Source organism: Pipistrellus kuhlii, unplaced genomic scaffold, assembly GCF_014108245.1.
Source record: "Pipistrellus kuhlii isolate mPipKuh1 unplaced genomic scaffold, mPipKuh1.p scaffold_m20_p_3, whole genome shotgun sequence".
Lineage (NCBI taxonomy): Eukaryota > Metazoa > Chordata > Mammalia > Chiroptera > Vespertilionidae > Pipistrellus > Pipistrellus kuhlii.
In genome coordinates this window covers 93,167,085-93,183,717 of record NW_023425529.1, presented here as the reverse complement: position 1 = coordinate 93,183,717, position 16,633 = coordinate 93,167,085, and the positions used below count along the sequence as shown (strand labels likewise).

General features: G+C 39.3%; 1 protein-coding gene across 6 annotated transcripts in view; it reads left to right on the top strand.

The window, feature by feature from the left end:
* MICU2 (mitochondrial calcium uptake 2) overlaps positions 1–5,779 on the top strand; it is a 132,551-nt gene extending 126,772 nt beyond the window's left edge. For 4 of the 6 annotated variants that reach the window (XM_036457564.2, XM_036457565.2, XM_036457561.2 and 1 more), the window contains 3 exons: positions 1,762–1,870; positions 2,735–2,892; positions 5,489–5,779. In XM_036457564.2, the coding sequence (XP_036313457.1) occupies positions 1,762–1,870; positions 2,735–2,892; positions 5,489–5,593 (372 nt within the window). In that variant the 3' untranslated portion in view covers positions 5,594–5,779. The remainder of the gene's footprint in view (positions 1–1,761; positions 1,871–2,734; positions 2,893–5,488) is intronic. The other 2 variants (XM_036457562.2, XM_045588532.1) reach the window with 2 other exon arrangements.
* Positions 5,780–16,633: the final 10,854 nt, after the last annotated feature.

Below are 16,633 nucleotides of genomic sequence, written 5' to 3'. Positions count from 1 at the left end.
GCGCCAGTTGGAATGGGAAGTTCTCCCTCAACCTGCATATTCTCCTGATATTGCCCCTTCCGATTACCATTTGTTTCGTTCTTTGCAAAACTTTCTTCTTGGAAAAAAAATTTAATAATGAAGAATGCCTCAAAAATGCATTGACCGAATTTTTTGCATCAAAATCACGAGACTTTTACAACAGAGGGATTAAAATGCTTCCTGAGTGTTGGGCACAAGTAGTAGAAAACAACAGCAACTATATTGTTGATTAAATTTTGTTGTATTGTTTAAATAAATTCGATTTTAAAAAGTATTAGAAAACGACATTAATTATTACTAGACCTAATAAATCTACTTTTGGTGCATCAGCAAAAAGCTGATTAAAATTATATTGAGATCCTCCAAGACATCCCCTAAAGCCCCAGGCTTTAAAAACCCTTAAAACCTGTGGCCCCCGCACCCACTGTCCCTCCTGGGAGCACACCTATGCCTTTCCCATTCCCTCTTTTCTTCCTCCATAGGCATGCATCTTCTAAACTCTAAGGGACCCTAGGAGACTTACAACCTGGGGAACAGTGGGCAGTGGCAGCTCCTCCCAGGCTAACCCCCTAACCCTATCGTCAAAGTTCCTTTTCTCTGACTCTTCAGTGAGCTAAAGCAGCCCCACCTAGGCTCTCTATGTTGCTTCTATCCTAACCCCTTTCTTGTTTCACTGACCCCAGCTTTAATAAACATACTCTCAAAATCTAAAACATTAATTAACTAGAAATATATGAAAACTTTAAAGTTTTTATGGATATGAAAGAAAAATTATCTAATTATAAAGACACTAGTGGCCCAGTGCACAAAAGTCGTGCAGCAGGGGAGCGGGGGGGGCGTCTTGGGGGTCCCTCAGCCTGGCCTGAATCCTCTCCAATGTGGAACCCCTCAGGGGATGTCCTACTGTCTTGCCCCAACTGTGGGATCAGGCCTAAACTGTCCATCCCTCTCACAATCTGGGGCCACTGGCTCCTAACTGCTCACCTGCCTGCCTGCCTTATTGCCATTAACCTCTCTGCCTGCTGGCCTGCTCTTCCCAACTGCCCTCACCCGCTCCCCACTGACCTTCTCACCCCCAACTGACCCCCCTTGCCAGCCTGCTCACCCCCAACTACCCCCACACCAGCCTGATCACCACCAACTGCCCTCCCCTCCTGTCCTGATCGCCCCTAAACACATCTGCCTCAGCCCTGCCACAATGGCTTTGTCTCCCAGTCTAATTATGATAGCACAAACTTGTTTTCTCACAAGTTTGGAGCCTGGAAGTCCTGAGATCAAGGGTGTCAGCAGGGTTGGAGTCTGGTGAGGTCTCCCTCCTCCCCACACGCAAAATGAGAAAACTGCTCATCAGGACATTAGGCATATCCAATTAGGTCCACAGTATTATGACTTCCAATCTCCAAATATAGTCACATTGGGGATTATTCAACAAGGAATATTTCAGAGACGGACTCAGTCCATAACACCAGAATCCCCCCTCCTCAAGTCTTACACTGCACAACGTGAGCAGCCCATTCACACAATCATACCCAGTTTCCTGCCAGTCTCTTGAGGTTCCTCCTCATCTTTAAAATCTATAATTTTGTTATTCTACATCTCAAACTTTTTAATAGACTTGCTTAGAAAGATAGAAATTCTTAAGTTTTATGCTAGAAAAGAAGACTCACATTTTGTTCGATTATATAATGCAATTATAAAATTGTAATTTAAAAAAAAAAAAACTCCCTTTTGTTTTATTAGAGCATTAGTTTGGAGGAGTTCAAGTCATTTTGTCATTTTACAACCCACTTGGAAGACTTCTCTATTGCCATGCAGATGTTTAATTTAGCCCATCGCCCTGTCAGATTAGGTAAGTTATATGAATCATTCAATTTTTATCATTTTTTTCAATAAGATATCAACCAAAGAGTCAATTACAATAAAAGAAATTGATTGGCCTTTTACTTAATTCATGTGGTTATTCTGAATTTAATACTCTATTTTTTGTTACTTATTTTTTTTTTCTGTGAAAAGGGGAAATATTTAAATTACTTGGGTTTGAAAACGTTGGTTAAATTAAAACAGCCGCTTATCTAACAGTTACTTTCATGGCACTTCTCAGCCAAATTTATTATTTGAATACATTCTTGTTGTGTATTTTTTGCTTTTTGGGGTTTTTTAACGTATTTTTATTGTTTTCAGAGAGGAAGAGGGGAGAAGAGAGAAATATCAATGATGAGAAAGAGTCATTGATTGGCTGCCTCCTGCATGCACCCTACTACAGGTCGAGCCCAAAACTCGTCATGTGTCCTGTCTGGGAATCGAACTGTAACCTCCTGGTTCATAGGTCATTGCTTAGCCACTGAGCCACACCAGCTGAGATATTTATGTTTTTTATTTACTTCCCATATAACAACTATTTAGATTATTTTTACTTCTCAAATTATGAAAAATTAGTCCTAGCCAGTTTGGCTCAGTGGATAGAGCATCTGCCTGTGGACTGAAGGGTACCGGGTTTGATTCTGGTCAAGGGCACAAGCCCAGGTTGTGGGCTCAATTCCCAGTAGGGAGCAACTGATTGATGATTCTCCCTCATCGTTGATATTTCTATCTCTATCCCTCTCCCTGCCTCTCTGAAATCAATAAAATATTTTTAATATGAAAAATTAGATTAATTTCATTTACACTGTTTCACATGGTAGATGAGTTCTTTTATGTTTCTTTGGTTTTTTAGCAGAGTTTAAGAGAGCTGTGAAAGTAGCTACAGGACAGGAGCTCTCAAACAATATTTTGGACACTGTCTTCAAGATCTTTGATTTGGATGGTGATGAATGTCTTAGTCATGGAGAGTTTCTTGGAGTGTTAAAAAACAGGATGCACCGAGGTTTATGGGTAACAGATTTTGAGTTTTTAAATAACTACAAGTTTAAATGAAATTAATTGGATGATGTTAAACCTAGAATTTAAGGAAATGTATAATCTCAAGTAGAGTTTTTATAATTTATCAAGAGATAACTTCTCCAGATGGGATCTAACTTTTTTTTTTGCCTTTTTTAAAAAATCTGAATCTAATCAGAAACCACTATTCAGAAATTATAGCCTAGAATTTACTTCAGCCTTTGCAGTTAGACACACCTAAATTCAAATCCCATCTCTATCACCTGTTAACTGTCAAATTTTACAAAACCACTTAATTTTTCTGAGCTTCAGATTCCTCATTTGTACAATGAGGAAATTAATAGAATCTACCAGAAAGAATTACTATAAGAATTAAGTGTAAAATACTTAGTATAGTGGCTGAGACACTTGCAGTAGATGTTAGCTAATTACAGTATATCATTATTCACTCAAATTCACATATTGGTCTATAACTGGGACAGATCAAATACAAAATTTAATATAGAAAAGAATATGCTAAAACCCCTCAGAAAGGCAGCATGCAAACCAGGATCCAAAGAGGACCATATGGCAAGTAGGCCAGAAGAGAGGATGAAAGAGAGAAAATATGGTGGGTTCACAAAACAAACCTTTTTACAACTTAGAAAATCACATTCATTCCCTGACACAAATATTACTTATGCGAAATTAACAAATAGCATTTCAGTTAGCAAACTTGTCTTATAAGTTTGTAGTCATCCAGTATCTCATCCTATGTAAGAAAAGGGTAATGTGCAAATTGACCTTAATGGCAGAATGACTTCTAGTCCAGTCACTATGAGACGCACTGACCACCTCTTGGTCCCTTTCCCCAACCATCAGGCTCTGGTGTGGCCTGAGGCCACCCGCAGCGTGGGGGCGGGGCTGTTGAGCATACAGGAGCAGCCAACCTCACTTGATGGTGAATGGGGAACCGAGGGTGGGTAGCAGCAGGGGATGGGCCTGGCTGGACAGCTGGGGAATGATGGCCCTGATTGTAGGCCAGGCCTAGGGACCGTACCCAGGCACGAATTTTGTGCTTTGGGCCTCTGTTAGTTAATAATCATATTCCTGGAGATTAAACCAACCTTTGCAGTTAACAATTTAATATATCCAGGAGCTCTGCCATTTCTCAAAAAAACACCAGCATAGCTCAGTGGTTGAGCATTGACCTATGAACCAGGAGGTTACAGTTGGATTCCCTGTCAGGGCACATGCCCGGGTTACTGGCTCGATCCCTGTGCAGACAGTAATAAATTATTCTCTCTCATCATTGATGTTTTTATCTTTTTCTCCCTCTCTAAAATCAATTTTAAAAATTTTTTCAAGAGAAGAGCTGTAAATCATTGATAGGAGAAAAACATATGCATAATGTAAAGTAGATTTTTGCTTCCATTTGGTGGATTTCCAGTAGTACTATGCTCTTTTACTCACCAGGATCCCAATGTTGTCCAACTTTCACTTTCTTGTTTAGTTAAGAGGAATAATAACCACATAGTACTTTTTTTTTAATCCTCACCTGAGGATATATTTTTCCATTGATTTCAAGAGAGAGTGGAAGAGATGTGTACAGAGAGAGAGAGAAGAAAAAAAAACATGAACATAAGAGAGGCACATCAATTGGTCACCTCACTCACAGGCCCCCTACTGGGGCTGGGAAACCTGCAGCTGAGCTACACATTCTTTACCAAGAATCAAACATGATTCTTTGGTCCGTAGGCTCATGCTCTAACTACTACCAACCTCACAGTACTTTTAATTCACAAAACACTTAAGATGAATTATATTATTTTTTCTTAAGGCTTCTCATCAAATATATTGTGGCCTATAGTTGCTTTTTAATTTTAGCCAAGGTTAAATAAAAAATTTAGGCTTACTTTATTCCACATAGCTAAATAAAATACACCAGGAGAGGGAAAATATTATAAAAGGAAAACATTAAATAATTATATTTTAAAACCAATATATTAAAAATCAAAGTTTTTCCTTTCTTATGAGAGAGAAATCTCTCCATTCCTTGGTTATCGTGTGAACATTCTTTGTTTGTTTTTTTGTTTTGTTTTTATTGTTAATCCTCACTGGAGGATATTTTTCCCATTGATTTTAAGCAAAGTGGGAGAAAGAGAAAGAGACAGATCAATTGGTTGCCTCCTGCACATGCCCCAGCCAGGGCCAGGGATCGAGCCTGCAACAAAAGTATTTGCCCGTGACCAGAATCGAACCCTTCAGTCCTCAGGCCGACACTCTTAACCATTGAGTAACTGGCTAGGGCTCCTGTGGATATTCTTACAACACATTCACTTTTATTTTTACCCTTATCTTAAGGCCAGTATTAATTCTACAGTTCTGTTACAATCACCTTTTTTTTCCTTTTCTTTTTATTGTTTGAAGCATTACAAATAGTAGTACATATATCTCCTTTTTTTCACCCATTGTGCAATCACCTTTTATAACATAATCCATCTCAAATTGATTTTGAAGGAGTATGGGAGATAAGTAGTAACAGTACATACCTGAAATAACGTTTAACCTTAAAGAGAATGATCCTTTAATTTTTACTTTTGATTAACAGGTACCACAACAACTAAGTGTTCAAGAGTACTGGAAATGTGTGAAAAAAGAAAGCATTAAAGGAGTAAAAGAAGTTTGGAAACAAGCTGGAAAGGGTCTTTTTTAGGAAAAGATCATGTGGGAATTTTGCTGTGAATGTCAGAATTTGGTTTTGTTTTTTTTAATACTAGATGTTTATCTTAAGTCTTCATTGATATTCTTTGTAATATAAAGACACCTTGTTTTTGCTTCTGATTCAGTAATTTCTTAAGATTTTATTAACAAACTTTATAAAAAGAAAGTGTACTTTTAAGAAAATAGATATAGGTCCTCACTGGTTTTTATCAGTGGATAGAGCATCGGCATGTAGATTGAAAGGTTCCAGGTTCAATTGCAGTTGAGGGTATGTATCTTGGTTGCAGGCACATCCCCAGTAGGGGGTGTGCAGGTGGCATCTGATCGATGTGTCTCTCTCATTGATGTTTCTAACTCTCTCTCCCTCTCCCTTCCACTCTGATAAAAATCAATAAAATATTAAAAAAAAAAAAAAGAAAGAAAGAAAGAAAAGAAAATAGATACAGGACTCAGTAAGAAAGGCCTAGTATTGAAGTAATGCTTTGTACTTTCATAAAATGGAAAACCTAGTTATTCACTGATTTCTTAGACACAGTAGCACAATACGCTCTCTGAAAAGAGTCAACAAGAATTTACAGAAACAAGTAATTGATATATAAGGCCAGTATCAATTCTGCAAGCCCTGATGTTCTTAGTAGAACAAATTAAGTTAACATTTCAGGTTTTCTTTATGTGTATCTTATATCACATAAACTTCTTATACATTTTTACTTCATTAGCTGTATATTAGTTGACTTTGAAATAACCTGTGAATTGGAGCTGGAAACAAAATAAAGTATTTACAAAGATACAAATATTACTAAGATGTGTTTCATTTTAAATGTGTTCTTTGAAAACCACCTTGTTTGAAATGTGAATACCTAGTCTAGACCCTTGCCAGCCTCATTAGTTTATATTCTTAAAAAATAGAGTAACTGTTAGAATCTCTTTTTATATATACTACCGTGTTTCCCCGAAAATAAAATATCCTCCGAAAATAAGACCTACTTACAGGTTTCCTTCTGAGTGAAATATAAGGCATTCCCCCGAAAATAAGGCCCCCCCACGCTCTGTCTCAGAATGAAAATTTACCTTAAACTGGTCGCTAGGGCCGCCCCGACTGGCGTCTAGCAACCAGTGACATTACGCGGAGTCCTGATGTCACTGCTTTGTGGAGGCAGAGCGGAGGTCAGAGTGAGCAGTGAGCGGGGCGGGAGAGAGGAGGAGACTTTCACAGATGCCTGTAGAAGAACAGGAGCATTAGAGCAGATGGGACAGGGCAAGGTGGTGAGTGCTGGTCTGTCTCTGGTGACACTACCTGATGCTCGCGGCCACCCTCATGATGACTGAAGGTTCTCAGTCAGTGGCAGCATGATGTTCTCCAATTCCATCCAGGTTGCTGCAAATGATGAGAATTCCTTCTTTTTTTTTGGCAGCATAGTATTCCATAGTTTTTTGATCCAATCATCTGTTGACGGGCACCTAGGCTGTTTCCAAATTCTGGCTATTGTAGATTGTGCTGCTATGAACATAGGGGTGCATATATCCTTTCTGATTGGTGTTTCTAGTTTCTTGGGATATATTCCTAGAAGTGGGATTACTGGGTCAAATGGGAGTTCCATTTTCAGTTTTTTGAGGAAACTCCTCATTGTTCTCCACAGTGGTTGCACCAGTCTGCATTCCCACCAGCAGTGCACGAGGGTTCCTTTTTCTCCGCAACCTCGCCAACACTTGTCGTTTGTTGACTTGTTGATGTTGGCCATTCTGACAGGTGTGAGATGGTACCGCATTGTTGTTTTGATTTGCATCTCTCAGATAATTAGTGACTTTGAGCATGTTTTCATGTGCCTTTTGGCCTTCCTTCTGTATTCTTTTGAAAATATTCTATTTAGGTCCATTGCCCATTTCTTAATTGGATCATTCATTTTCCTTTTATTTAGTTGTATCAGCTGTCTGTAGATGTTGGAGATTAAACCTTTATCAGTGGTGTCATTTGCAAATATGTTCTCCAACACCGTGGGCTTTCTTGTTGTTTTGTTGATGGTTTCTTTTGCTGTAAAAAAGCTTTTTCTTTATTTTTTATTTTTTATTTTTTATTTATTTTTTTATTAAATTATTATCTGTGTACATATTTTAACATTGCCCCCCCATACATACCCCCCCTCCCCAGAGTTTTGTGTCCATTGGTTGTACTTATATGCATGTATACAAGTCCTTCAGTTGATCTCTTATCTCCCCCAGATCTCCTTACTCTCCCTGCTGTAATTTTACAGTCTGCTTATTGCTTTACTGTCTTTATATCTGACTTTTGGTTCATCAGTTTATAAAGATCTTTAATATCCATAAATGAGTGAGGCCATGTGGTATTTCTCTTTCATTGACTGGCTTATTTCACTCAGCATGTTGTTCTCTAGTTCTATCCAGGTTGCTGCAAATGATGAGAATTCCTTCTTTTTATGGCAGCATAGTATTCCATTGTGTAGATGTACCACAGTTTTTTGATCCAATCATCTGCTGATGGGCACCTAGGCTGTTTCCAGATTCTAGCTATTGTAGATTGTGCTGCTATGAACATAGGGGTGCATATATCCTTTCTGATTGGTGTTTCTAATTTCTTGAGATATATTCCTAGGAGTGGGATTACTGGGTCAAATGGGAGTTCCATTTTCAGTTTTTTGAGGAAACTCCTCACTGTTCTCCACAGTGGTTGCACCAGTCTGCATTCCCACCAGCAGTGCACAAGGGTTCCTTTTTCTCCACAACCTCACCAACACTTGTCGTTTGTTGACTTGTTGCTGTTGGCCATTGACAGGTGTGAGATGGTACCGCATTGTTGTTTTGATTTGCATCTCTTGGATAATTAGTGACTTTGAGCATGTTTTCATGTGCCTTTTGGCCTTCCTTCTGTATTCTTTTGAAAATATTCTATGTAGGTCCATTGCCCATTTTTTAATTAGATCATTCATCTTCCCTTTATTTAGTTGGATAAGCTGTTTGTAGATGTTGGAGATTAAGCCTTTATCAGTGGTAACATTTGCAAATATGTTCTCCCACAAAGTGGGCTTTCTTTTTGTTTTGTTGATGGTTTCTTTTGCTGTAAAAAAGCTTTTTATTTTGATGTAGTCCCATTTGTTTATTTTCTCTTTAGCTTCCATTGCCCTAGGGCAGGGGTCTTCAAACTACGGCCCGCGGGCCACATGGGGTCCGCAGAGGAGTCTGATCCGGCCCGCCAGGTTTTTTGGGCAGTGAGCGCAGCCGAGGTGTTACAGTAGGAATTAGTAGTTCATATAGTCCGGCCCTCCAGCTCTCTGAGGGACCGTGATCTGGCCCCCACTTTAAAAAGTTTGAGGACGCCTGCCCTAGGGGCAGTATCAGTGAAGAAGTTCTTTTGGCATACGTCTGAGATTTTGCTGCCTGTGGATGCTTCTAGTTTTTTTATGGTTTCCCGTCTGATGTTTAAGTCCTGTATCCATTTTGAGTTTATTTTTGTGTATGGTGTAAGTTGGTGATCTAGTTTCATTATTTTGCATGTGTCTGCCCAATTTTCCCAACACCATTTACTGAAGAAACTGTCTTGACTCCATTGTATATTCGTGCCTCCTTTGTCAAATATTAATTGAGCATAGTGATTTGGGTTGATATCTAGGTTCTCGATTCTATTCCATTGATCTATATGTCTGTTCTTGTGCCAGTACCAGGCTGTTTTGAGAACAGTGGCTTTATAATACAGCTTGAAGTCTGGTATTGAGATCCCTCCTACTTTACTCTTCTTTCTTAGGATTGCTGTGGCTATTCGGGGTCTTTTATTGTTCCAAATGAACTTTTGGAGAGTTCTTTCTAGGTCAGTGAAATATGCCGTTGGTATTTTAATGGGGAGTGCATTGAACCTATAGATTGCTTTGGGAAGTATGGACATTTTGATGATGTTGATTCTACCAATCTATGAACATGGTATGTTCTTCCATCTCCTTACATCTTCCTCTATCTCTTTTTTCAGTGTCGTGTAGTTTTCTGCATATAGGTCCTTTACTTCCTTAGTGAAATTTATTCGTAGGTATCTTAATATTTTTTGGTGAGATGGTAAATGGAATTGCTTTTTTAGTCTCTGTTTCTGTAAGTTCACTGTTGGTGTATAGAAATGCCATGGATTTCTTGGCATTAATTTTGTATCCTGCTACATTGCCAAATTCATATATTAAGTCAATTAGTTTTTTAATGGAGTCTTTTGGGTTTTTTATGTACAATATCATGTCATCTGCAAATAAGGATAACTTTACTTCTTCTTTTCCAATTTGGATGCCTTTTATTTCCTCCTCTTGTCTAATTGCAATGGCTAGTACTTCCAGTACTATGTCAAACAGGAGTGGCGAGAGTGGACATCCCTGTCTTGTTCCTGTTCTTATAGGGAATGGTTTTAGTTTTTGCCCATTGAGTATAATGTTGGCTGTGGGTTTATCATATATAGCTTTTATTATGTTGAGGTATGATCCTTGTACTCCCACCTTGTTAAGAGTTTTTATCAGGAAAGGGTGTTGGATTTTATCAAATGCTTTTTCTGCATCAATTGATATGACTATATGATTTTTATCTTTCAATTTGTTTATGTGATGTATCACGTTTATTGTACCATTCTTGCATTCCTGGAATAAATCCTACTAGGTCATGGTGTATGATCTTTGTGATGTTCTTCTGGAGTCGATTTGCTAGAATTTTGTTGAGGATTTTGGCATCTATGTTCATGAGGGATATTGGCCTGTAATTCTCTTTCATTGAGTTGTCTTTATCTGGTTTTGGTATTAGGGTGATGCTGGCTTCATAGAAGGAGTTTGGAAGTGTTCCTTCCTCTTGGATTTTTTGGAATAGTCTGAGGAGGATAGGTTTTAGTTCTTCCTTGAATGTTTGGTAAAACTCTCCTGTGAAGCCATCTGGCCCTGGACTTTTGTTTGCTGGAAGCTTTCTGATGACTGTTTCAATTTCTTCCCAAGTCACTGGTCTATTGAGATTTTTAGATTCTTCCTGATCGAGTTTTGGAAGTTTGTATTTTTCTAGGAATATGTCCATTTCCTCCAGGTTGTTCGGTTTGGTGGAATAGAGTTGTTCGTAGTATTTTGTAACAATCTGTTGTATTTTGGTGGGGTCTGTTGTTATTTCACCTCTTTCATTTCTGATTTTTTTTATTTGGGTCCTCTCTCTTTGTTTCTTGGTTAGCCTGGCTAGAGGTTCATCTATCTTGTTTATTCTTTCAAAGAACCAGCTCTTGGTTTTGTTGATCTTATGTATTCTTTTTTTGATCTCTATGTCGTTTATCTGTGCTCTGATTTTTGTTATTTCCTTCCTTCTGCTTACGCTGGGCTTTTCTTGTTGCTCCTTTTCTAACTCTTTGAGTTGTAGAGTTAGATCATCTGTTACCCTTTTTTCTAGTTTTTTGCAATAGGCTTGTGAGGATATGAACTTCCCTCTCAAAACTGCTTTTGCTGTGTCCCATAGATTTTGGATTGTTGTGTTTTCATTGTCATTTGTTTCCAGGATGTTTTTAATTTCTTTCTTGATTTCTCTGGTAACCTAGTCCTTGTTTAATAGCATGCTGTTTAGTGTCCATGTGTTTGATTTCTTTGGATTATTTTTATTGTAGTTAATTTCCAGTTTTATGCCATTATGGTCTGAGAAGATACTTGATATGATTTCTATCTTCTTGAATTTGAAGAGACTTTGCCTATGTCCCAAAATGTGGTCTATCTTTGAGAATGTCCCATGTGCACTTGAGAAGAATGTGTATTCTGTGGCTTTGGGGTGGAGTGTTCTGAAGATGTCAATTAATTCCATCTGGTCTAGTGAGTCACTTAGGATTGATATTTCTTTGCTGATTTTTTGTTTAGATGATTTGTCAAAGGGTGACAGTGGTGTATTAAAATCTCCTACTATGATTATATTGCTATTAATCTCTCTCTTAATGTCCTCCAGCAGTTTTTTTTATGTATTTGGTTGCTCCTGTATTGGGTGCATATATATTTACCAGGGTTATTTCTTCTTGTTGGATTCTTCCCTTTAGTATTATGAAGTGGCCTTCATTATCTCTTGTTATGTCCTTCACTCAGAGATCTAATTTGTCAGATATAAGTATTGCTACCCCAGCTTTTTTTTCATTTCTATTTGCCTGGAAAACTTTTTTCCATCCCTTCACCCTCAGTCTGTGTGCATCTTTTTTTTCTGAGGTGGATTTCTTGTAGACAACAGATGTATGGGTCTTGTTTTCCTATCCAATCTGTTACCCTATGTCTTTTGATTGGAGCATTTAATCCATTTACATTTAAGGTTATTATTGATAGGTACTCTTGACGCCATTTTTATGCTATACCCGTGTTCCTTCTTCACGTCCTATTTCTTTATTTTTACAGTAGATCCTTTAGCATTTCTTGCATTGCTGGTTTGGTGGAGATAAATTCCTTCAGTCTTTTTTTGTCTGTGAAGCTCCTGATTTCCCCTTCAATTTTGATTAATAGCCTTGCTGGGTACAGTATTCTTGGATTTAGACCCTTCCTTTGCATGACTTTGTATATTTCATCCCATTCCCTTCTGGCCTGATAAGTTTCTGTTGAGAAATCTGTTGCTAGTGTGATGGGGGTTCCTTTGTATGTAACTTTCTGTCTCTCTCTGGCTGCTTTTAAGATTCTTACTTTGTCGTTGTTATTTGCCAATTTGATTATAATGTGCCTTGGAGTCTGTCTTCTGGGATTCATTTTGCTTGGGACTCTGCGAGCATCTTGGATTTGTGTGGGTTTTTTCTTCTCTATTTCAGGAAAGTTTTCTGTCATTATTTCTTTAAATACTTTTTCCATGTCTACCCCAGTTTCCTTTCCTTCTGGAACCCCTATTATTCAAATATTTTTTTTGTATTGTCCCATAGCTCCCGTAGGCTCTCCTCCTGCTTTTTAATCTTTTTTTCTAGAAGCTGCTCTACTTGGGTATTTTTTTCCATCTTATCTTCTAGCTCAGTGATGCGGTCCTCTGCTTCATCTAGTCTACTCTTGATGCTTTCTATTGAGTTCTTCATGGTCGTGATGTCATTTTTCATTTCTTCTTGGTTCTTCTTCAATTCCTCATGGTTCTTCTTCAATTCCTCATGGTTCTTCCTCATTTCTTCTTGGTTATTGTCAAATTTCTCTTCCATTCTTTTTAGCCATCCTATGATCATTATTCTGAATTCTTGCTCTGGTAGGCTGCTTGCCTCTGACTCGTTTACTTTCTTTTCTGTTGATGCCTGCTTTTCTTTCATGTGCGGACTGTTTTTGTCTCCCCATGACCTCTCTTTTCAGGATGTCTGGTTATGCGGTGTTCCTTCTCCTGCATTGATTTAAAGGTACAAAATACAACACTACCAGGTACAACACAAGAGGCACTTAACAGGAATGTGTTTACAATATTAATAACCTCTAATAAAGGTGACCACTAGAGAAAGGCAACTTAGGGGATAGGAGAGAAGGAAGAAAGGTAAAAATAAAATAAACATTTTTAAAAATTAAAATTAAAAAAAAGTAAGTGAATAAAATAAAAAAGGGATAAAGAGATAGAAAAAGAAGAAAAGTAATGACAAAATGAAGTTGGAAAACAGGGGAAAAAAGAAAAGAGAGAGAGAGAGAGAGAGAGGAAGAAGAAGAAGAAGAAGAAGAAGAAGAAGAAGAAGAAGCAGCAGCAAACTAAAAGAGAAATGGGAAACAAATTATATATATATGTGGAGAAAATAGCCATAGAACAACCACTGAACCCAGCCAATGCCAGTAACAATACTTGGAGATTAATACAAACTACAATATCCACTATTATTAAGTAAGGCTATGATATATAGAAGTAAAAGAAACAAATAAAAACAAAGGATTTAAAAAAAAAAAAAATACAAAGCAACAATAACAACACAGGAATAAGCATAACAATTTCACTAACAAGCATAAAAATTCACAATAATCAACCTTCACACAAACAATGAGAAAAGGATCGAGGGGGGGAACAGTTTTTTTTTGTTTGTTTGTTTTTTAACTAGTTAATATAGTGCAGAGATTGGTATTTATACACTTGGATCAGGGGTTGGAACTTAGGTCTATAAGTATAGTGAGAGCTTTAGCAGGGGGTATACAGAAAGAATAGAGGAAAAACTAAAGCTGGAAAGGGATAGGATAAACTGTAGACTAAAAGGTAAAGTTTAGTAAGAGAGTGATTGTGTAAAGGTCGAGTTGAGATAAGGTTGAATGATGCTATTGTAGAGATTAAAATAGAATGAAGGTTACTCCCAATGTAAAATAAAGAAAAAATAAAATGGTACTGGAGAGGGAAAAAAAAATTGCAAAATAGCAGTAGTATAGTGATGATAGAGATTGAAAAATGTAATAATTAAAAAGGTAAAATCAAGTAAGGAAAAAAGAAGAAAAATCGTTTCTTAAGTAAAAGATATAAAAAATGAAAATTAAATAAAAGATATAAAAAATGAAATTAAAATAAAGAATAGTAAAATTAGCATAAAAATGTCCAGTAGTGGTCATTCACTTCCTCTGTTAATGTATTTGGCACTCCTGATTCTCGGACCAGACAGTCTTGCAGTTCCCAGCATTCCACTGCACCTCAGATTTGTAAGGTAATCCTTGATTTTAAGTAGGCTATATCTTAGTTATTTGTGTCCATTTATTTTTGATTAATTAAAAGATACAAGAAAAGAAAGAAAAGAAAAAAAGGCAGTTTGTAATTCAGCCTTTAGGTGTCAGTGTTACCAGTTTGACCTCCCAGTCTTTTTGGTTGCTCTGGCCTTCTTTCTCTATGGCTCTAGCGGCAGAGTGCCTGCTGGTTCCCAGACTATCTCTTCTGGCTCCGATCCCTTGTTTCCAGGAAGGCAGTTTCCCCCTGCAATTTCCCCAGGTATTCCCAACTGGGCAGTCCTTCCCTAGTATTCAGAAGCAAGGGGGTGAAGAGGATCAGGCGCCAAGGTGTCCAGATGTTCTGCCCTTGGCGTGACAGCCGCGATTCTTAACACTCTGTCCCGTGACCCCTGGCGTTTTAAAAAAGTCCCGCTTCTGGGGAGGATTACGTCAAACCCAGCACTGGGTGTCACTGCAGCCTTCTTTGGGCTCAGCTCGGCAGGCGGTAGTGCGGCACTCCCGGCTACAGTGGAGGTGGGGCCGGAGCTCCCCAGCTACCATAGCTGCCTGCGCCATGGGACCCAGATCCCTCAGGCTATCCCCCAAACTCTGACCTTTCCGTGGGTGACTGAAGAACTCCCTTGAATCCACGTGTTTGCCCAGATTCGGGCGTCTCAGCTGCTCGATGGACTTCTCCTCTGTGGGCTTTCCAGGCCTCAGGGATGCTCCTCCTTTCCTGGTAAGATGGCGCAGCCTTCCCTCTGGGAGAGCTCGCTAGGAGAGCCGCCGCAGCTGCGGCAGTGCTGGTCGCTTGGTCAGGAAATCCTGTCCAGCAGACACTTCCTTACCTTCCTTGAGAATTCCGCTGTCCCTTAGCTGCCAATCAACATTCCCTGAGCGACTCAGACGCTACTTTTATCTGTTCTGGGACCAGAGTCAGAACAAGTCCAACTGTTCAGTCGTCATCTTAAAGCTCTGCCCTCCGTTTTTATTCTTGAAACTGAAAAAGCCTGGGCCACACAAGCAGTTATAAGGAAATGGGTCAATTTAATGGTGCCAGCAGGGGAGAGATCAGGCTGGCAAGGGAGAGCAGTTATGCGAGGGAGCCAAAGAGGTCTGCTTGTCTGGGATGCAGTCAGTACTCACCGCACTAAAGACATGAAGCCATTTCTTCACGAAAGAAAAATAGAACAGACAATGATTCCCACAGGAATGACGGCCTGTCTCCAGACTCTTGATATTGCAATAAACAAGCCATTCAAAGACAATTTGTGCATGGAAATTAATGACTACATTGAAAATAGAATGGAGAGAAATTGGCGTGGAAACTTTGTAGAACTTAAACTGCAAGAAGTTGTGACTTGGGTGAAGAATTCATGGGAGAAAATCACTGATAGTTGCATTGCAACTGTGAGCAGGCTACCTTGACAAGAAGTACTCATTTAAAGACAGTGCTATTGCTAAACACGAGATATTTGGTCCACTGATTCTGAGAGAAATGGAGTCACAAGAAATTCACCAGGAAATTCAGGAATTGGATTGTTATGATGATGTTCCAGAAGATGATGACATGATTGTCATTGAATAAGTAAATTCTTGATACTGTAGGATTCACAGTTTGTCTGGTTTGTGTTGACAACTACCGTACTACTGTACCGTATACAGGTAATAAATTTCCTTTATTTTCATTTAACAATAAATGTGTACCATATCCTTCTTCATGGAAAAATAAGACATCCCCTGAAAATAAGACCTAGCACATCTTTGGGAGCAAAAATTAATATAAGACATTGTCTTATTTTGGGGGAAACAGGGTAGTGGCCCAGTGCACAAAATTCATGTTTGGTACATGAAATTCATGTAAGGGGTCTTCCCTCAGCATAGCCTGCACCCTCTCCAATTGGGTACCCCGTGGGACTACTGACCACCAGTTTAGGCCCAATCCCTGTGGATTACCTCTCACAATCTGGGACCCCTGGCTCCTAACTGCTCACCTGCCTGATGCCCCTAACTGCCTCTGCCTGCCTGCCTGATTTCCCCTAATCCTTCTGCCTACCTTCCAGATCACCCCTAACACCTCTGCCTGCCTACCTGATCGCCCCAAACTGCCTCTGCCTGCCTGCCTGCCTGCCGAATCGCCCCTAACTGCCCTCCCCTGCCAGCCTGACCTTGCCCTCAACTGCCTCTGACTGCCTGATCACTCTTAACTGCTCTCCCTTGCCAGCCTGATCTCACCCCCAACTGCCCTGCTGGCCTGATCTTGCCCCAAGTGGTTCTCCCCTGCTGGCCTGATATCACCCCCAACTGCCCTTCCCTGCTGCCCTGATCTCACCCCCAACTGCCCTCCTGCCAGCTTGGTTGCCCCCAACAGCCTCCCTTGCAGGCCTGATTTTTCCTCCATCTACCCTCCCCTGCCAGCCTGATCACCCATA